Consider the following 21,983-nt stretch of genomic DNA (forward strand, 5'->3'; position numbering starts at 1 on the left):
TCAAGGACAGGACATGCATTTAATCTCATATTTAACCATGTCAGCTATTTACTAATTGGCCCGCTTGGCACGTAAATATATGCAGCTGTTTTCTCATGTATCCCCAAAAACATTTAATGCCATGGGTCAAGGCATGTACCTTACACTCCCTTCAAAATGACAAATGTATCCGCAACTGATGTCTCCTGTATCCTCCCTCCCCAAAATAATACATGTATTCTGTGTAACCTGTTATCTATAGGTCAGCATAATGACGTAAACAGGATAAGAACTAAAGTTGTTTGTTGCTGATTATAAAAGGGGCTTATGTCGCCCATGTAAGGTATGTTCTTCTTCTCTGGCACTAGTCGAGGAGAAACACCCGCTCAGCTGAACGAAAATAAAGGTGTGGTATCCGTCTTCTTGTCCTCCGTGCCTCCTTGGTGTAATTAGGTAAGCTCCAGGGGGAAACGGGCCCTATTTGGCCAACAGTAATACCTATCTTCCTTGGATAGTAAATTTTTTGTTTTGTCTTTCTAAGTAATTGAATTCTCCACCTTAGCAGCTTTGTCCTCTCCCTAAACTAAAGTTACAGGAAGAAGACAGCTGAGCCTGGCATCTGCATTTTACGAGGGCCAATGCAGCTGATTGCATCAATACACATGTTGCTCATTCTTGTAATGCCCATAAGTACAGGCTGAAAAAGCTTTTATTTTCATTCCTTTGTAACTTTCTCAAAACATCCTTGGAGGCGGAAATTTCTCATGCTTCATTTCACCCTAGAGGTGAATTTTATTTTTGGAAATTTTTAATTTATTGTAGCATGAAATATATATTCCCCCAGAATATTATACTTTTCAAAACCATTGCTACCTCAAACATTATTTAGTGTTTCAGCTTCAAACATGTCAACAGTAGTTCTTTTCACTTTGTCATGATAACTTGAAAGAAATTTTATTCAGAGAAGGTAAGGGATTGAAAGTGACCCAGATAAACTTCTGTTGCTCAGGAAACCAGAAGTTGATAAATGCTGAGTATCCATAATCCCTTTTTTCCCTATACTCACTCAAGTTAGTGATGTTCCAAAACCTTTGTTAAGAAAAGGTGCTGGGATCAGACCAGAGACCCCAGATCCAAGCAATCCCCAAGTTCAGGCTTTGCAATGAATACAAAGGAGAGCAGGGGTTTTGGGATCTAATCTTGGCACTTTTCACCTTTAGCCCTCTCAATTTCTGGACCTGGTGACAGTGGAGTCAAGGAGGAGATGAATGGTAAAAGTTCCTGTGCCAATACTTCTAGTAATTTTAATAACAGCATCAGAAGTGGGGAGGAGTCTGCTAATGATATGTACTACAATGTATAACTATAATTGCTCACAGTACAATAGTAAGATTCCTGAGAGATACTAGAGAAAAGTTAGAATACTGACCTGTTTTGAATTTATTTTTAAAAAAGTGCTCAGAGAGTAGAGTGATGGATATAGTGTAAAAATTTGCAGTAGACAGAAACAAGATTATCTAGACAATCATTACCACGCAACGATCTGCCCACTGAGTGAAGCTTATAATATACAGTCCTTTCCCTCAAACCTACAGACCACAAACTGGTTAGAGATGAAGAGCTAAAACATGGAAGGTTTTTTTGTCAAATGTGGACAATTTCATGTGCCCTTTTTATGCCCCTCCTCCTTTATAGATAACCCTTTTTCCTCCTTCCCTTTTCTTCCCAGTTTTGAGGGGGGTTTCCTCCTTCTCTCTTTTGTGTGCTTTCCCCCTCTGGCAAATCTTGTTCGCACTTTTCCAACTCTTAGGGTGACCATATTTCCCAAAGGGAAAACAGGACACCATGTGAGGCTAGCCAGAGCCCCCTCACCACATGGGGCTGGCCCAAGCCGCTCGCCTGAGTCCTGCCTGCCCCCAGTGTGGGCAGGGCTGGGGCTGGCAGTTGCTACTCACCCAAGCCCTGGCTGCCCCTAGTGCAGATAGTGGGGGATAGCTCAGTGGTTTGTGTATTAGCCCACTAATCTCAGGGTTGTGAGTTCAATCCTTGAAGGGGTCTGGGGCAAAAATCTGTCAGGGAGTTGGACGAGATGATTTTCTGAAGTCCCTTCCAACCCCAATATTCTGTGCTTGCCCAAGGCCTGCCTGCCTGCCCCCTCCATAAGACTAGGGCTCACTGGAGTTGCTACTTGCCTGACCCCTGCCTCTCTCCCCATTCTAGCCTGGGACTGGCATGCACCCCACTTTTTTTTTGCCAAAAAGTTGGGATGCCAGGACAGGGCTTAAAAAAGGGACTGTCCTGGTCAAAATGGAAAGTATAGTCACCCTACCAACTCCCCCTTTTTTATTCTTATCCCTGCTTATTTTTATATATATGTGAGGGGTGGAGGGGTTGTTCACTGCTTTTCCATCTCTGCAGAACTTTTGCGCTTTGCACATGGAGGAGCTGTGATTTCCTTCTGCACTGAACTCCCGAGGAGCAGCGCTGTAATGGGAAATTGGCTGTGCTTCTAGATAAATGGTAAAAGCTGTCTTGTAGGTGGACCTGTTTATGAACCAGTAGTCCCTTGCCACACATTGTTCAATCTTGATATGCAGATGGGACCAAGCCATGCTACAGTCTCAGCCTTTGCAGTCCGAAATAGTTCTCTTCCAGCATAAATATGTCAAATTTTAGGGATTTGCTGAGATTTTCATGAATACCTCAGATGATGATCAGAATGTTTGTGACTAGTATGATCCTCCACAGAGGAGCAAGTTGAACTGGAGCTGTTTATTCATTAATATATTGATTAATCTTTTTCATTATTCAGCCACCTCTAATAATTACAATAGCTTCCCTGTCATAGAAAATTTTACAGTGTAGGTAGGATCTAGGGAGGTATGAGTCTAATCAGCTTCTCGGCAGACACCTTTTACACACAGAGCATGCCACAAAGGGCACAGGCTGCTCTCAGTGTAGAGTATTATGGCCTTGTTTACGCTAGGAATTTCAACCATTGGTGTTGAGCTACCCCTAGTGTAGAGAAGAAAAACTGCTGCAAACCGATATGGTCACTGATGCAGTTTATTCTTGCTTGGAACAGGGATAAAATGCATCAGTGCAAGTTGTAGATTATGATGACTTTGCTTATCTGCACCAGGAGTTTTTGCTGGTACAGCTATGCTAGGGGCTGTCCACTGATAGATGGAACGGGTGCAAATCAACTGTTGCTGGCTTTCGGGAGCTGTCCCACAATGCCCCACACTGACAATACAATCAATACAAATGCTCCTGGTGAGGACACGCACTATCAACAGAAGGAACCAAGTGTGTGTGCACACAAGTGATTTAATAACTGCTGTGGCTGTATGCTGACATAAGGTAGCTCGACACAATTGTAGTGTAGACATGGCCTTAGTATTTACGAGCTCCAGACAAAAATGTTGCAAGCAAGTTTGTGCTTGTTTACTGAGGGCTTATCCACCATTACAGTGTAGCTTCTCCTGTCACTGTAGGTACTCCACTTCCTCAAGTGATAGGAGCCATACTGTTGGGAGAAACCCTCCTGTCGGCATAGCGCTGTCTACACTGGGGGTGAGGTTGATATCACTATGTTGGTAGGGGTGTGGATTTTCCACACCCCCTCAGTGACATAGTTATACCATCATAAGTTGGTAGTGTGAACCAGGGCTGAAAGAGGCCTCACAGGTTTTGAAATGCCACATAGTATATTCAGCGTGACCAGTCGGGGACCGGGGGGGATGGGACTATGCTTAAAATATAGACTATTCAAATAATAAGGTACTTAGAAGAACTCCACTGAGTAAATACCAGTTGTTTCACACAGAAAGACTAGGACATAGCTTTAATGTGCACTGTGATTGCACTGCAAAGGAAGTGCTACGAGTTCTCAACAGGCCAAGTTATTTAGAGCCAGCCAGCTGCAGAACTTGGTTGAAAGTAGCTCACCTGCTATGCGATACTGCTGTTGATTCTCTTTCCCTCATCCCTTTCTTGCTCCCCCTTTGTTTGTTTGTTTTAGAGATGTTAATTTATGTACTAATCAGTGTTAATGAGCAAATAGTGGGAGGATAAGAAGAGGAATGTGGGGGGGGGGGGCAGGAGGGCTTGTCTGTAATTATAAGAAACATATACCACCAGTTCAGTTGCATTAGTGAGAACCCCAGGAGTAAATAAGTCTCTGGCAGCTTTTGGAGTTTTTTATCCATGTGCCAGTTAAAACTGATGGCGTTTGAGACCAGGGTAAATGGAATTGGTGTAAGCTCCATTTTATAGTGCAGCCAGTCTACAGTCATGCAAAAATTCTGAAGATAGACAAACTCTCAGCTGTCAAACCATCTTGAACCCTTCCAGTGAGAAGTGCCCCCAGGCAGAACCAGGCACACATGAGCATGTCTATGGTTGGATATCCATATATGGAAATTAAGAGCCACTTTTACTTCCGTGATCAGACATTTTACCTACTTAACTTGGGCCGTATCCTTCAACAGGCAGAGACCCTGGGAGTTGATGGGAGTTGACACCTTACAGGACTGGACCCTTAGGGCATTGTTTGCATGTTGTTTCCAGAGATTTCCCCAGGAATTGAGATTAGAGGGAATGTTTGAATGTACAGGGGGGTTGGAAAACAACGAAACTGGTGACACTAGTTGTCCACTGGTGGTGATGAGGGAGTTCAGGGTGGGCAGTGTACACCCTCCTTCCCCCCTGGGAGGTTTAGGGAAATCCTTGATTCCTATTTGAATGTTCAATCAGTCAGAACCTGTGTATGTACTAGGGGGAGCTCCCCCATCCCAATGTACTTCTGCAGTGGGACAGCATATTTAATGGCTGTGTATGCAATGTAATTGCCATGAGTTTATATATGCTACAAATACAAAGTAAAAACAGAAATCCAGGGTGATTAAATAGATACAAAAGGAGGTAGGAGCACACAGAAGACAGATGGCATTATTTGATACAAGAAAAGAGGCAATGAGCCCTTTGCACAATAGATCTTCTGCTGAAAGAGAGAAAACAACAAGCAACATAAACTCAGTCAGCCCAATGAATATAAGGTGTTTCTACAATGACTTCAGTGGGAGGAAGATTTTAGGCCCAGAGTGGGGAAAAAAGTCATGTGTTAATAAGAAAGGCAGGGATATAATGCTACAGTAGGCAAGGAATGAGTTAAATGGTATTGTATTAAGTGGGATGGGAATGCTAGATTCTGGTGGAAGTCAGAATTTGAACGATGAATTTTTCATACTGGTCTGTGTCTGCTTTAAGTTTGAAATGCCAAGAATCTGTGGCACCGCAGCTTCACATCCCAGCAGGGGCAACTCATTTCATCCTCCCATAGCAAATCTATTAAGTAATATACTGTTCCTTGTATGGAAATATTGGGATGAGAGCTGATTTGTGCTGTGATAATATTAAAGGTGCCATTTTGTTTTCATACAGGAAAGCGTTGCTCTTGGCCAAAATCCCTAACTCCCTGCTCTCTTCTGTTGCATGCTGTGTGTTGGCTGGTTACCGTTATCCATTCTATAGATGGCTGCATTCACTGATGCCATACATACATTACTGTGAAGTATTTTTAGATCCTTTGTGATGAAAGATGCTATAGAGGTGGACAGTGATATAATTATAAATTGTGATTCCAATGATATCATCAGTTAGATGGCAGACGGATCAATACTTTTATGAGTATTTGATATTATTATAAGGGCAATATTTTTCAGTGGCAGTTTGAGTGGGTAGAATGTTAACTATAGATTCATATTTTGTTTAATGTTTTGGAAAACAATTCAAAAGGGCTGATAGTAAGATTGGAAGCTATAGGAACAACAAGGAGTCAGGTGGCACCTTAAAGACTAACAGATTTATTTGGGCATAAGCTTTCATGGGTAAAAAACCTCACTTCTTCAGAAGCTATAAGGGCTCCCTCGTCTGTTTATAGATAGTATTGCATGTCCTTTCAAGCAAGAGAAGTTTATTATGGCTAAGATTGTTAGGAATGTTTTGTTGATAAGTAGTTTATTGAAGTTAGGAGAAGTCATGCCCAGTAGGGGTTACTATGAGCTATGTGTTTTTAAAAAAATTACTTATAAAAGGACTAGCTAACAGAGTGTACTTTGGAGCAGTTCTATGAAGCTATCCTGAGAATCTTTTCCCCTGACATCCTACTCCTTGGCAGGAAAGTGACCTGCCATTGCTGACCTGCTTCTAGTTACTCGATACCATCTCAGATTTTAGGTAATTATTTGGGATATTCTAAATCTATTGCTTTTGTCTCTGTGTGCTTAAATCTAATAAATACTAGTTTTGGATAAGAGCATACTTATTTGTATCAATCTTTCATCAAATGGAAGTGCTGGGTTCCCATTGATTTATCCCTGACACTGCCTGGAGTGAAACAGTTAAGTTACCACTACTTTGGGTTTTAAGACTCCAGTGACAACGCCACCGCCACTGAGGAGCGATGGGGGCAGGAAGTGGGGCAGGGGAGGGTTTGGAGCTTTCTGCGGCTGGGGCAGGTTTCTGGGGGATATGATCTGGTCCCTGTCGCTGCTTGCAGGGGAAGAGAAGCTGAGCCTCTCACAGTTTAGGAGCCACCGGCCGTGGTGTCCCCAGTCCTGTGGTGATTTACCTGTCCACTGGCTGCTCTGGGCACCCAAAATGATGTGCCTGCTCTGCTGGGGAGAGGCACATGACCACTCTCGTGGCCTCCCTTTGCTTCCCCTTCAGAAGTCATTTTTCTGTGGGGAAGCAAAGAAATCTGCAAGGGATATGAATTCTGTGCATGTGCAGTGGTACAGAATTCTCCCAGGAGTAAGGTACTGGCATTTTAAGCATCATGTTGTCTAGACCTGCTCTGAGTGGAATGTAAAAGATGCACATTGCCAGTTGAGGTGATTCCACAGCACAATTAAGAGATAATATATATAATTACTAATAATTTATTCTTTCTTTGACCTCTCTCCCTGTTATGGTTCCCAAACACGCTATGGTGCTGCTGTGAAATGCTTTTGCTCTCTGTTTTCACCACCTGGGATAAGTTTGGGGTAAGTTCTTCAGAACCACATGTTTTTACAGCCTAGGGATATGTGTGTGACTTTCACTAATGGAATGCATGGCCTATATTCAGCAAAGCATATGTTTAAAGCCCATTAATTTAAAGTATCTTCAATGAGATTTAAGCATGTGCTTAAATGCTTTGCTGAATCAGGCTTTAATAATCTGTCGGCAATAGATATTTCTTCTCTTACTCATTTTTATTTATAATATTTGCTGTTTTGCTTGATATGGCCAATACAAACCTCTTAGACTAGTGAAGCTCATTGACAGTACAAAACAAAGCACCATCTGTGTTACCTCAAGCAAATCTGACAGAAGCTTTAAACACTTTCAGATCCCCTGAGCAGAGTTAATTCTTGTATTTAATCTGGAGTAAGCAGTAGCAGTTTTCCAGCAGGACACTAAGGGGCAGCTGCGTACCAAAGAAAATGATTCCCAACAGTTATATATGCACCAACTAAATGAAAGCTGAGTTTCACACTGTTTTATATAGCAATATAATGTTGGCATTATGTGGAAATACGGAATGAAGCCAGTTTCAACACCCTCAATCCCATTGCCTTTGGGCAGTATTTATTGCTTCTTACACATAGAGATTGGGCCCATCTGTGTATTACTGCTAGACTTTTCAACTCATGGAACCAGAGACTGAAGGCAAATGCTCCCAAAATGGCCCCCTTGCCTCTTCCGTCAATTAACATACACGAACTGTGCTTTGTGATTTATACTGGCTCCCCATTCAATGGTGAAGAGGCCATCTCTGCACAGGGCCCCACCCTGTGGAGTTCATCTCTCCCAATATTATTATTAATTGTATTACGGTAGAACGTAGTGGCCCCAACAGGGAACCTGATCCCCTTCATACACTTAGCTAGAGACAGTTCCTGCCCCGGAGAGTTTACAGTCTAAATAGACAAGAGAAATACAGGGTGGGAGAAAGGAAGGATTATTATCACCATTTTACACATGGAGAACTGAGGCACAGACAGATTAAATAACTTGACCAAGGTCACAGAAGAAATCTGTGGAAGAATGAGGGACTGAACTCAGTCAACTGTCTTAACCAGAAGTACCTTTGTCTTGGGCAAAAACTTAGTCAGGGGCTGTCATGGTATAATTCCCCACTCTGAACCTTAGTGTCCAAAAGATGGGGTACCAGCATGAATTCCTCTAAGCTCAATTACCAGCTTAGTACTTGTAGCGCTGCCACCAACCAGGAATTCCAGTGCCTGGTACACTCTGGTCCCCCCAAAACCTTGCCCGGGGACCCTCGGGACCCAGACCCTCTGGATCTTAACACAAGGAAAGTAAACCCTTTCCCTCACCGCTGCCTCTCCCAGGCTTCCCCTCCCTGGGTTACCCTGGAAGATCACTGTGATTCAAACTTCTTGAATCTTAAAACAGAGAGGAAAATTCACCTTCCCCCCTCCTTCTCTCTCCCCCTCCCAGACTCTCCCTGAGAGAGACAGTAATCCTAACACAGAGAGAAAATTAACCTCTCTCCCCCTTCCCTCCTTTCTCCTCACCAATTCCCTGGTGAATCCAGACCCAGTCCCCTGGAGTCTCACCAGAATAAAAAAAACAATCAGGTTCTTAAACAAGAAACTTTTAATTAAAGAAAAAAAAACAGTAAAAATTATCTTTGCAAATTTAAAATGGAATAGGTACAGGGTCTTTCAGCTATAGACTCTGGGAATACCCTCCCAGCCTAAGTATGCCAGTACAAATTAAAATCCTTTCAGCAAAATACACATTTGAACTCTTCCCAGCCAAATACACATTTGCAAATAAAGAAAACAAACATAAGCCTAACTCGCTTTATCTACCTAGTACTCACTATTCTGAAACTCATAAGAGCCTGTATCAGAGAGATTGGAGAGAAACCTGGTTGCACGTCTGGTCCCTCTCAGAACCCAGCGAGAACAACCACCAAAAACTAGCAGCACACACAAAAACTTCCCTCCCTCAAGATTTGAAAGTATCCTGTCCCCTGATTGGTCCTCTGGTCAGGTGACAGCCAGGCTCACTGATCTTGTTAACCCTTTACAGGCAAAAGAGATATGAAGTACTTCTGTTCTATTAACTCTTACTTATCTGTTTATGACAGGGGCTTGCAAAGAGACTACTTCTATGTACAGTACATGGCAATGAAGGGATCATTTAGGGGCCTCATTCTGCAAGGTGCTGAGTGCCACCTGCAAGGTGATGAACATCCATGGCTCCTAGTGGAGTCAGTAGGGGTCAGGAGATGCTCAGCACTTTGCAGTGTTGGGCCATAGAGCACTTCATTATTTATTTATTAAGGGCTAATGACAATGAGCCTGACCATGCCATGCTGAGGTGTGGATGTGCAAGGTGGGGCAGGCACATGTAGTCTTCCCCCCTCCTTGCTCGAGTCAGGCACAGTTGCAATCTCTGTGGTCACCGGAGCACAGGAATTGTTCCATGCTAGCTGATGTAGCCATGTTGGTAAAGCCCCTGGGGTAGACGCAACTATGCTGACACAGAAGAGTGCTTCTATTCATTCGGGGACATGGTCCAGCTGTGCCGGTAGAATTCCTCGTGTTAGTTTATGCTGCATCTCCAGCAGGGGGCTCTGCTAGCATAGTTATATCAGTCTAGCTGTATCCCCAAAGCATTTGTAGCATAGGTAAGCCCCCCCCCCACTCACCCCTCTGCACCTGCTAGTACAGGCTAGCTGGCCAGCCATGGCAAGGAATGCATACTCCACCACCCTCAGGGGTGGAATAGTGGGCATGCTCCCTGGGTACATGGGGAGCGGGGATCTGGAGTGTACGGTGCCTTCCAGAGTTCACAAACACCCTCAAAGCTAGGTTGTGCCTTAATGGCATAGTTTGACCCTATGTGTGAGAGCCTTGCATGAGATGAAGAGAGGGGACATTAATAATGTGGATTAGAATAAATGTTTACTGCCCCACCCTCGACACACATCCACATCTGTTTAAAATTCATGTGAGTTTGAAGTAGGATAAAACGAGTCAGTCAGAATTAGTATTAAGAAAGGAATGTTTTTGTCTTATTAATGAGTGGATTTCCCACAAAGGAAATTACCATCTTGGCCTGGTCTGGAAGCTGATGTAATGCCAAGTGCTAATTGCATCTTGAACTGCCAAAGTCTAGTGGCATTGGCTGCACAGTCTTCAGTTACAGAATGAAAGAGAGCTACTCTGGGGCTATGTAACTAGATTCCGCCTGACAGGAAGAAAAGCCAGCAGTATGCCAAGGCCAGGGGCGGCTCCAGGCTCCAGCACGCCAAGCACATGCTTGGGGCAACATGCCGCATGGGGCGCTCTGCCAGTCGCCGGGAGGGTGGCAGGCGTCTCCGGTGGACCTCCCGCAGGCACGCCTGTGGAGGGTCTGCTGGTCCTGCGGCTCTAGTGGACTTCCCGCAGCGGACCGCGGAACCAGTGAACCACCAGAACCAGTGGACCCCGGGAGCTGCCTGCCGCCCTCATGGCGACCAGCGGAGCACCCCCCACAGCATGCCGCCGTGCTTGTGGCGGCGAAATGTCCAGAGCTGCCCCTGGCCAAGACGTTGCCTACACTGGGTATTTTGCACCAGTTGGTAGACCTGCTGTGCTGATGTAAAAAGTGACTTGACAAGTGTGGTTACCTAAAGGCCAGAAAAAACAAAAGGATGTTCAGTGGCGAGTACCTCTTTGTCACTTAAACTTAGGGCCGGTCTAGTGATGCTTTCTGTAATATTTGTCAATCAGCCGTATTTCTACTTATTTTTATTTATTTATTTATTTTTAATCTCTGTTTTTCTTTAAAATCACCAGGAAAATAGTCTGTTGCTTGTGGCAACTTGACCTCACTGCTGTGAACTGGTAGCTGAGGCAGTTACTGTAGGGGCCTTGGAGAGGGAAACTGAACTCTGACTTCTGGGGAAGCAAAGCAAGGAGTAGGTAGTGGCTCAGGTAGAAGATCTCTGGCACAGAGGTTGCTCTTGTTTCTCTCCCATAACAGTGCCACTGGAGGACTGGCAAGGAACATTCTGGGCAGAGGGAGACCTAACTGACCTGAAAGTTACTAGCTAGGATTGCATCTATGCAAGCATTTGTATGCTGGGAAAGGAAGTGCAGAGAATACACCGTATTGTCCACATGGAAATCTAAACAGCATGAGATGAAGGTATTAGCACAACAATACTCTTTAGTTTGGGTGACTGTCAAAAAGCAACCCATTTAAAGGGGGCATTTAGGACCAGAACGCTTTGATTTAGGCGCTATAGGCCCCATAATCCCAGTTCTGGTCCCTGTGATGCATTACAGTAAAAATGGGATGGAAAACTGAAAGCAGAACAAACAGAGAAGGGAGAATGGCTGAATATAGTGAGAGAACTGAAAAACAGATACTGAAGTGGAGAGGAGAACACAGATACATGAGGAAGGACATAGAAAACTCAGCTGAGGAAAGAAAGGAAAGAGATGTGAGAAGGGCACACAGACCTGGGAAAATCCATGGTAAGAGAAGGAAATTAGAAAGGAGAAATTTGACTAGAAAAGCTATCCCCAGCAGCAGACAGGTGGACAAGGTAAGTAGCACATAACTACAAAGTGCTGTCTAGATAACAGCTCTTTGACTGAAAATATAAGATTTTATTGTACAAGAAAACATAGTTTTGCACTTAAAGTGTGATCTGAACCCCACAATGACACAGGATGGGATTTTTATCTGGATGTTAAAACCTAGGAAGCATTAGATATATGTCAGGCTTCTGGTTTAAACTGATTTTTCCTAGTGAGAGCAAAGCTAAAATGCTGATTAGAACTCACCAGTAAATATTTGTTCAAAATGAAACCCTCTTTATTTTATACTACATCCATTCCCCAGAGCCTCCAAGTTTCCCACATTCCTTCCAGTCAAGCCTTGTGCCACCTTTGGCTACAGAACTGATTAGCCGGGCATGCAGCCTGGAATTGGAGGAGGCTGGTCACTGAGAGCAGAAAAAGAAATATGTAAAGGGCAGAGGTAAGGGGTGTGTGTGCAGAGGAAGGGCTGAATTGCCTTCTGCAGCTCAGCAATTATTTGCCAGAAAATATTGCCGGCATAGTTTGGGGCAAATGTTGAAAACCAGATGCTAACCAAGGGCCAGTTCTGCCACTCTTACTCACATAGATGGAGCAATACTTAATTGTGGCCCATACTGCCAGTTTGCCATCTGCTCTGGGAAGAGGCAGCATGTGGCTGTGCTGCCTCCGAAGCAGACCTGGCAAGGAACTGAGATTCTGAGTGTCACGACAACTCCCTTTGTCTCCCCTGTAGGCCTAATTTAACCTGAGTAACTTGACACAAGTAAGACCTCATGTCTCAGCTGGCACAATTGGGAAGGTGAATGGAAGAATCAGTTGTAAGTAAGGGCATAACAAGCATTAGGCAGGAGTCAGTCTTGCTAAGATAAGCAGGTAATGGAGACAATAGACAAGACAAGTCTGGAATGTAGAGCTTGGTTTATACGTGAACTATACATGGACAGATCATGCTGTACAGGGACTGGCTCCTGAAAAGTAACCAAGCCAATCATGAAATGCGTATTGCAATGTATAGTCAGGCAGTAGAGATGTATATAAGGCAAAGTTTGCTGTGTAACTTTGGATTTGTGGTGTGCCCTGAGTCCATCCCCTGGCTCTGAGCATGGCCAGCTATGGCATCGTGTTGCTGTCAGATAGTGTTGCTGTCACCTGACTGACAAATTCCAGAGCTGAACTGAGTTTTTGGGAAGTGAGTGGAAGAGAGGTTCAATGGATCCTAACATCCCCTTATTCCAGGGGAAGGAGGCCACTTCTGGCCTATACCAAGAGCACAATGCTCCTCCCGCTGCCCCAGCTCCGTTGTGCTAGCCAGCATGTTGTGGGGAAGCATGCAGAGCCAAGACTCCACCCATTATGTGCCCACTTGTGTGGAAGGGGAAGGAATGGCCCCCCACAGAGGCTGGTCTTCCCCCATTCTGGGGCCCACCATGTCATAGCCCACACAGAAGAGTAAAGTGCTTATGCCTCCAACACCTCTGCACAAGTGTGGGCAAGGGCCAGTCTTACCCTACATGTGTAGCCCCATGGAAGTCAGATGGGCTATTTGTGCAGTAAGATACTATCCAGCCATGGGTAAGGGGGACAGAATCTGGCCCTATATGGTGGACCATCATACACTAGTCACACCATCCAATATGAAAACACTTCTAAACTTACCACTACGTCTTGGACAGCAATGGATTTTACAGACTGTATTTCCATATTTAAGAGCAGGATCAAGTTCCTCTTAGTTATCAGCTGCTGGGAAAAGGGCAGCGCTGGGACTGTCTGAAAGGAGCACACCGAACATGAAGGGGATAGGTCATAAATGTTGGAGCTATATTAGCTAATCCAGGAAATCAGGCTGTTGCCTTTTATTTCTGATTTATAGGTCAGGAAGCTGAGATGAAGTTTGCTCATCAGCTATGAAGGGAATTTATATAAGGTCTGATCCCATTGGGAGCCTTTCCATTGACTTCAGTGGGCTGTCATTAGCTAGCAAAATACAGTGCAGCCTGTATTAAAACAGAGCAGATAATGCAGCTTGAAAGGAAGGTGAAAGTAATCCATTGATTTCTATTAATTTGGGGTAACCATCTAATTTTCTGGGGCAGTGGTTCTCAACCAGGGGTACACGTACTCCTGGGGGTACGCAGAGGTCTTCCAGAGGGCACATCAACTCATCTAAATACTTGCCTAGTTTTATAACAGGCTACATAAAAAAGCACCAAGAAAATCAGTACAAACTAAAATTTCATACAGACAATGACTTGTTTATTCTGCTCCATATACTGTACACTGAATTATAAGTACAATATTTATATTCCAGTTGGTTTATTTTATAAGTACATGGTACAAATCAGAAAGTAAGCAATTTTTCAGTAACAGCGTGCTGTGATACTTTTGTATTTTTATGTCTGATTTTTGTAAGCAAGTAGTTTTTAAGTGAGGTAAAACTTGGGGGAAAGATTGAGAGCCACTGCTCTGGAGCCTGATCCTGAATGGCACTGAGCATCCTTCAGTTTCACTGAAACTCCCTGGAAGGGGAGAGTATTCAGCATCTTACAGGATTCCTCTAACAGAAGAGCCAAGCAAATTCATAACAGTTTCTTGGGAAACAAATGAAAAGAATCTGTTGACAAGAGAGCTATGGCACAGCTGATCATGCTATTAAATATAAACCAGCCCCATGGAATAAAGAGTTTCTTAAACAATTAGCTAAAGTGAAGTAGTCAGAGTATTGGAAGGGGCTATGCAGATTATATCACTGTATAAATTATTGAGCTGGTGTCAGGGAAAAGACATGCTGAATTATATATTCGACTGTGGATGTTCCATAGTTTTCAGTACCACTCATTTGTGGATGCAGCAGCTCTTAACTTCTGCTATTTATTTAATAGTCTTATTCAGGTGTTTTTATTTGTCTTGATTAATAAACATTTCTGAACAATGATGTAGGTATTAGTTATCACAGGAATATACAAGCCTGAATGGCCCTGGCTGCTCCCCTATCCTTCTGCACCATCTCAACAGCTGTGAGTAAATGGAATGATCCTCCTCACAGTACCGAGATTTATGACTAAGGGCTATATAACCATGGGTAACGACATCACCAGGCTGCCTCCCGGTAGAACCCTGTGGGTGTTAGCCACCCCAAAAGGGAGAGCAAGTGGATAGTGCCATGGAGTGGAGCACAACCTGCATTCCATGCATAGGTATGGTGCAAGGTGAGAGCCCTCTACACAGTAGGTGCCTCCTCGAATCCCTGCTGGGATGGGGTACCTCTGTGAGACACCCCTCCCCCATTGTGGGTCTTAGTCTAATAGGCACAACTGAGCCCCATATGTTTACATTGATTTTTCAGGTAGATACAATCAAAGAGAATGGGGAGCACCTTGCCCCGATGGCAAAGGAGGCAGGCAGATGAGAAATGACATCTATCTATCAAGATGCTTATGTGGCTCCCATCATTGTAGTATATGAGTGCCTCACACCAATTTAAAATAGAAATGGCGAGAACAATCTCTCTCTATTTCTTACTAAGCTGTAGGAGAAATAGTTGGATTTATACATAGCATTTCTGTGCTTGTTTAATTTGTGTGCCAGAGAGAGAGAAAGAGAAACTAAGTGCATGAAATGAGTTTTGTATTTAGTTCTGAAGGTGGTGGGAGCCTGTGGTGAATTTTCTCTTGGGGGGTGGGGGAAGCGAGCTGAATAATACAGATCTTACTCCTGTACAAGCTTTGTCTTCCACACTCACAAGCCTTCCCCTTCTCCCCGGTAGGCAGCAGGGTCATGGGTCCACTGGAACGTAGGTTACATGGGAGGTCCTGTCAAGGAGATGGTGGCAGATGACAGAACAAGAAGCACTGGTCTCAAGTTGAAGTGGGAGAGGTCTAGGCTGGTTATTAGGAAACACTATTTCACTAGGAGGGTGGTGAAGCACTGGAGTGGGTTACCTGGGGAGGTGGTGGAATCTCCATCCTTAGAGGTTTTTAAGGCCCGTCTTGACAAAGCCCTGGCTGGGATGATTTAGTTGGTATTGGTCCTAATTTGAGCAGGGGATTGAACTAGATGACCTCCCGAGGTCTCTTCTATGGTTCTATAATTCTATTCCCATTCACCCCAATACCTAGTGGGTATTCTCTCCCTGTGCTACATTCTTTTCCTGTCTCTCTCTCACCATACTGATCAATGAAGCTAAACACACTGAAAAGCTCCAAATGATACCAAAGGCAGCAGTTTATCTACTTGGCCACACAGATTATGCATCATCACTGAGCTCCTCTCTCTGGTCTGGCTCCCCGATGAGTACAGAGCCCAGTTCAGAGCCTCTGTCCTGATAATCAAAGCCCTCCACAGGATTGGCCTTAGCTACCAAAGAATTACCTCTCCCTCTTTGACCAGGACCAAGTGCCTGGACATTAAGGTGTGCTGCTTTAGAAATGCACACAGATTAGATTAGATTGTGGTTTTCTTTGGAGGGAGTTACTTTGTCATTGTCATTTCTAATTTTGCTTTCCAGGCCTTCACTTGGGCCCATTTTTAAAAGGTCAAACAGTAAAAGAATAAATATTTTGCATGCACCATTTACGGCACTTCTGTTGCTTTCAATGAATTTTTTTATGACGAGTTCATAGTGAAAAAAATTATTAAACAGAGTAAACAAATACCTATGGAATCAGAAACACACCTTTTCTTTGTGATCATTTCGGGAAAGTATGCTTGTATCTGTATGTCTAGATATCAATAAAGCACTTATTCACTATAGTAGACAGGTGTGTGTCCATGTGTTTTTGCAATTAGGTGGACATTAGCTACAGTGTTCCCTATGTGTATTTTCTTGGTAACCTTTCATCTAGTCTGTAAAATTCACTATATGATATTGCCAGTGACTTTCCTGTTATCTATATATTTGTAAGAGCTCTCTCTTGGTTTACGCAAAGCAATGTTTCCCCTTCATCTGATCTTTATTTTTAGTTATTTTCCCAATTCTCAGCTTCCTAGGAACTAATTGTATTTCCACCCTCTTCTGTTTTAATGATACAATTGCTCTTCTCTATACAGAATGCTCAGTAAAGCCAGGCCCCGGAAGGCCACTTGGGGACAGAAGCTCACACCTGTTCATTCCAGGTGACTTAAAAAACAGTAGGAACCAATAAAGTGAAAGCTGATGCTCCAGCATTTGAATCTGCTATGATTGGTGATTTCCCTCTGAGCATCAGGGAAATCAGTGTCTTGTGGGGAGCTGTCAGTATAAATGTGAGTACGATTTAGCTATCATTACTTGTTGACAATACTCTTTTGGTTGAACAGGTAGGAGATGATGTACTGGTATAATATGCTTTCTTTATGCCTGTGGTTTCAACTTGCTGTACAAATGTTTTCCTGTTGATCATACTGGATGCACAGTAGAGCTTTCGTTTAACCCTTCACATTTATTTTCCAGAGCTAATCTATGATGTCTGCAGTACAATGTTTTGTTTTAATAGCATAGTCTAGTGCTGTAAGCCACCATTTGATTGTATGGATCAAATGAATAATTTTTTTCATTATTTATAACAGCTTGTGTTTTACAGCTGCACCAGGCAGCTCTCCATCTCCTCACATGCTTGAGTTCTATATAATTCATGTACAGTACCAATGATTTTTGTTCTCTGTCCTAGAGCTATTCCACTCCACAATATGCCTACACAACTGGAGAATGCTATGGACACCTTGATCAAGATTTTTCACCATTATTCAGGCAAAGAAGGGGACAAATACAAACTGAATAAAGGAGAACTCAAACAGCTCCTTACCAGCGAACTCACTGATTTCCTTTCAGTAAGAGGCAGTTTCTACATCTCTTTAAATTAAGGTTTAGTGGGTGAGGGAAATAGCTACTGAAGGATTCTGGAAGAGCATTTCCTTATACAATCAAATCCATGCTGTGACAGCATCTAAACTATACAATCAAATGACAACTGTATTTATGGAGCCAAAGACAAAGCGCTAATATCAAGTGTCTTGTTTGATGAGTATATTAAAATGTGCACCTTTGCTTTGAACCACTAGTCACGAATGATGAAAACCACGTAAGTCACTGATTCTTCAGCTGTGTGTTTGAACATCAGTGCCAAATACAATCTAGAAATAGTAGAAAAAATGATTTAGTTAAATCAGTTTTAATCAATTTAGTTAGAACTGAGTGTAGACCAGCCCTCAGCAAAATTGGGATACAATACAGGTATATTGTTCTCAGGAGGAGAGTGATAGTTTTAAGTGTAGTGAATGGAAATGACTGTGCAGTCCCAAACATAGGCAGACTGATTGCGATCAGCGTCAGGAATGTTTCATGCTCTTTTAGGGCTTCTTCAGGCTTACAGTTGTATGGCACACATTTCTTCACAGGTTTATTGGCAATCCTGTAAGTTCCAAATATAGCTCCCTATCTGTACTGAACAGAGGTAGTGCTGAGAAGAGCTCTCACAGTCATTGCTGATTTGAATTTATTTATGCACATCTGTTGTGTTCTTAAATTATTCAAATTGAAATTCTTATGGAATCTAGTATGTAATTGATTCTCTGTATTTTAGTAATCCTAACAATTCTGTGGTCTTTAATAATAACAGCAGGATTATTTTAAATCAATTTATGAAATTTCTTGGACTGGATTTTCTTTTTAATCCTGGCTATTGATTTATTATTATGGTAAGATTCTGTTGCCCTTACTTATATTGAGTAGGACCCGTACTTGCTAAGTAAGGTTCTACCAATTGTGACAAAATAAGGCATTATCTGGTCCTATATAAATAACCTCTTGAAATTATAAATAGCATTTAAAAAAAAACCCAAACAACATTGATATAGTTGCTATTTTAAAATAAACATGAGCCAGATTTTCACTTGACAGCTCCCCAAATCTGGTTGCTTCATTTAAGTGCTTATTTGTTGCTGAGCTCTTTTGAAAACCTGGCCGTATGCTTTTAACCCAGTTAATATTGATATACTGACAGTTTTAATGAAAATTTCACATAGCACCTTCATTTTTAATTTTTAGAACAGATTGAAGGAATTGATGCTACTTACATTTTTAGCACATTACTGAATTGTACTATGATATACCAGAACTATTCATTCAAGATGTGCACCACAGTTAAGTCATTTTCTTGTTAAACTGAGTACAGATTTGAGACATTGAAATTGTTAAAGATACAGTACATATAAAAAGAATTCCTGGAAGGCTTGTGGGTTTAGTGTGTGTATGTTTAAGCAAATGAAACACACTTTATGACTGTTATACAAATAATATCCAGGCAGATTATATTTAGGCTTGGAAGGATTAGATTTTCATCAGTACATGTTGGTAATCATCAATTTCACCATACACACACAAACCAAAGAAAAATTATTTTTCCATTGATAATAATCAAAAGTTACAGCTAGGCACAGTAAGAAAAATGTTCTTTGAGAACTTATAAGAATTTGATTTAAGGATGCTTCCTGGGTATATTTTGACATGCGAGGTTGACAATTTGTGTTTTAACTATTGTAAAGCTTTAACTCTTTGAATATTAACATCTACTGTGGTTCAATAATTTTTGTCTGACCCTCTCCATAATATCCCATACCTGCGAACATTTAAATAGATAAACATAGAACAAAATGCTTAAAAACATAATTGTGCACAATGAGAAAATGTAAATGGATACAAATGGAAAAATGTTTAAAAATAAACTGAAGTCAGTCAAATTATAAAAAATAAAAATGGAGTTCTGCCAAGCCTAACTACATTTAAGAAACATCAAACTGAAGGTCAACAAATCTGTTGGTTTTTTTAATTTTCTTTTTTTCTTTCTAGTGCCAAAAGGATCCCCAGCTAGTTGATAAGATCATGAAAGATATGGATATCAATAAAGACAATGAAGTGGATTTTAATGAATTTGTCATTCTGGTTGCTGCTTTGACTGTAGCATGCAATGACTTCTTGGAGGAACAGCTAAAGCAAAAGGAAACTGGAAATAATAAGTAAATGAACCACTGAGAAAGAAATGTAACTAAATCATGCTTAGTTAGCACTCATTGGCATTTTGTGACTGCAAACTAAGTCATGTTAATGTTATTAAATTGTAAGGACCAGGTCGTCAGTTGGTGTAAAGCAGCAGGTCTCTGCTGACTTCAATGGGCCCATATTGATTTTCACCACCTGAGAATCTGTCCCTAAGTATCTTTCTAGATTTATTTTCTGCTTTTACATCATGCATTTATCACTTCCCTGAGGCAAGAGCTCCAGAAGATAGTTCACTTGACTTGAGTTTCTGAGTTTTCACACTCCTACCTGTAATCACCCCTTTTTCATCTACCCTGCCCCACATCTAGTGTGCTGCCCCCTCCACTGGCATATATTCCTCTGGAAACTACAGTTTGCTGTCTGACTTTTAGAGCTGGTTCAAATTTTTCAAACACAAAATTTTCCTGATGAAAAATGGGTTATTTAAAAAAAAAAAAATTGGGGGTGGTGGGAATTTCATTTGACACAATTTTTGAATGGGAAAATTTGAAATGAAATGTAATGAAAACTTTCATTGAGTTTTGAACTTGAATATTTAATTTAATATTGAAGTGTCCTGTTGAAAACTCTTAATTTTTTGGCAGGCAAAAAAGGATGATTTTTTGGACCAGTTCTGCTCAGTTTGGGCCACCTTCTTCTCTGTTTTCATTTCTCAAGCCCTCCCTTCACTAGCACTGGTAGGCTGCAGTCATGCCTTCCTCCCATCCATTTGGACAGAATGCATGGCTTCCTTCAGCTTCCCAACCTTGCCCAGCTTCAGTTCTATTGTGTTCTGCTGCTCTGTTCAACCCCTTCTCTCAGCATAAAAGAGTTCAGGCAGAGGATAAATTATTTAAATAAATAAGTAGAGGACTTTGTCCGCTGATTGCTTATAGGAGAGGTGGAAGAAGTAAGTCTTCAGAAGAGATGTAAATAAGGCCATGTGATTCTGTTTTCTTTGTGCTGCATCATTAAATGGGAGGAGTCTTTGGAGGCCTGCTGGAGGAGTTGTGGTGGAAGGATCTTGCCAGGGAGTGCAGACGCTCTGTTTTTCCCCTCATAGTGACTTTATATTTACTTTTTCTTCCTTCATTGTTTTCCTTAGTCTACAATAAAAGACATCTGGCTTAAGACTGCATGCTTTGCTCTTTGCGTATGGGGGAAAAAAAGTCACTTCAGATACTGTTTGGCTGGGCATGACCTAATAATGGTATAACTGACTTATCTCTACCTCCCCAAACCTCAAACACCTTTCAATAGTGAATGTAATATTCATATGATTTTTGTTACATAATATAGCATTACAATTACCTAAGCCCTTATCAAAGTAGCATTCTGTAATTTAGGAGAGCATCATCAGCCATGTTTGGGGCAGCTGGCATCCTCTGAAGAAGAAATCTGTCACCGCCAGATGTCTTGTCATGCAATGCTGGAGGCTGTCCAGGGATAGCAGAAGCTGAATGTGCTGCCCCTTTTTTCAATGTGTTTAGTGATTCTATGACTGACATTTATATAGCATTCACAGAGGATTCGCTGTGGGTGAATGGCAAAAAGAAGTGACTACCAATTTTTTTATTTTGTGTCTCTGGTGGTTTCTTGCCCCCTCACTTACATGTCAGTATCATTTTCAATGAGACCACAATGACAGCAGGGAAGCATTATTTGGAAAATCAAGGTGTGACAGTGCTTAGGGTACTGAGGGTCAGCTTGTTACCCCCTTGCCTCCAGCAAAAAGGAGATGTACATATTCTTAAGTGGGTGTCAGCTCCCTGACACTACTAGCCTGTTAGCTACTCAAGCACTCTCCTTTGGACTATGCCAGCCTTTACTTTTCCTTGCAGGTTAGCAACAGGTGCATTCCAGGCCTCAAGCCCCTTTAAAATGTTCTACTGTATTGTCCAGCCCTTTATCCACTGAAATTTACTCTCAGAAATACTAGGTCTGCTACTCCCATGGGAACAGTGTACATGCCAGCTTGTATGATTCAATTCAGGATCACCTCCTTGTATCATACCACAGCACTGATAGATATAATAGTGAATAGTAAACAGTGATAAGTTTATTATCAAAGATTCAAGGGATAGCAAGTAAAGGTTATGGAAACGAGTGGTTATGTATAAAACAAAATCATAACACGCTTTCTAGAGATTAACCTTAACTAAGTAGGCTAACCTTCTCTTTAAAGAAGTTTCTCTCCCTGCAAATCTCCTTTGCAGTGTTTCAGCCACTGTTGGTTGTGATCCTGTTTTCATGAATGTAATTGTACTGCCTGACTACTTACAAGGTGCAGGATAAGGAAGTGTCTTCTTTGCTTTCTCCTTATACTCCCCAAAGTTCACCGTCAATGCTCAGAGTCAAGACAATCCCCTGTAACT

General features: G+C 42.1%; 1 protein-coding gene across 3 annotated transcripts; it reads left to right on the forward strand.

Moving 5' to 3' along the window:
• Positions 1–20: 20 nt before the first annotated feature.
• S100Z (S100 calcium binding protein Z) lies at positions 21–20,697 on the forward strand. Of its 3 annotated transcripts, none has more exons than XM_030566952.1 (3): positions 21–432; positions 17,243–17,402; positions 19,420–20,697. In XM_030566952.1, the coding sequence occupies exons 2-3, from the start codon at positions 17,262–17,264 to the stop codon at positions 19,588–19,590; spliced, it is 312 nt and encodes a 103-aa protein (XP_030422812.1). In that variant the 5' UTR covers positions 21–432; positions 17,243–17,261; the 3' UTR covers positions 19,591–20,697. The 3 variants fall into 3 exon arrangements, with proteins under 3 accessions (XP_030422812.1, XP_030422813.1, XP_030422814.1); XM_030566953.1 differs by lacking the exon at positions 21–432 and adding an exon at positions 16,801–16,838; XM_030566954.1 differs by lacking the exon at positions 21–432 and adding an exon at positions 16,872–16,892.
• Positions 20,698–21,983: the final 1,286 nt, after the last annotated feature.

This window comes from Gopherus evgoodei, chromosome 6, assembly GCF_007399415.2.
Source record: "Gopherus evgoodei ecotype Sinaloan lineage chromosome 6, rGopEvg1_v1.p, whole genome shotgun sequence".
Taxonomy (NCBI): Eukaryota; Metazoa; Chordata; order Testudines; family Testudinidae; genus Gopherus; species Gopherus evgoodei.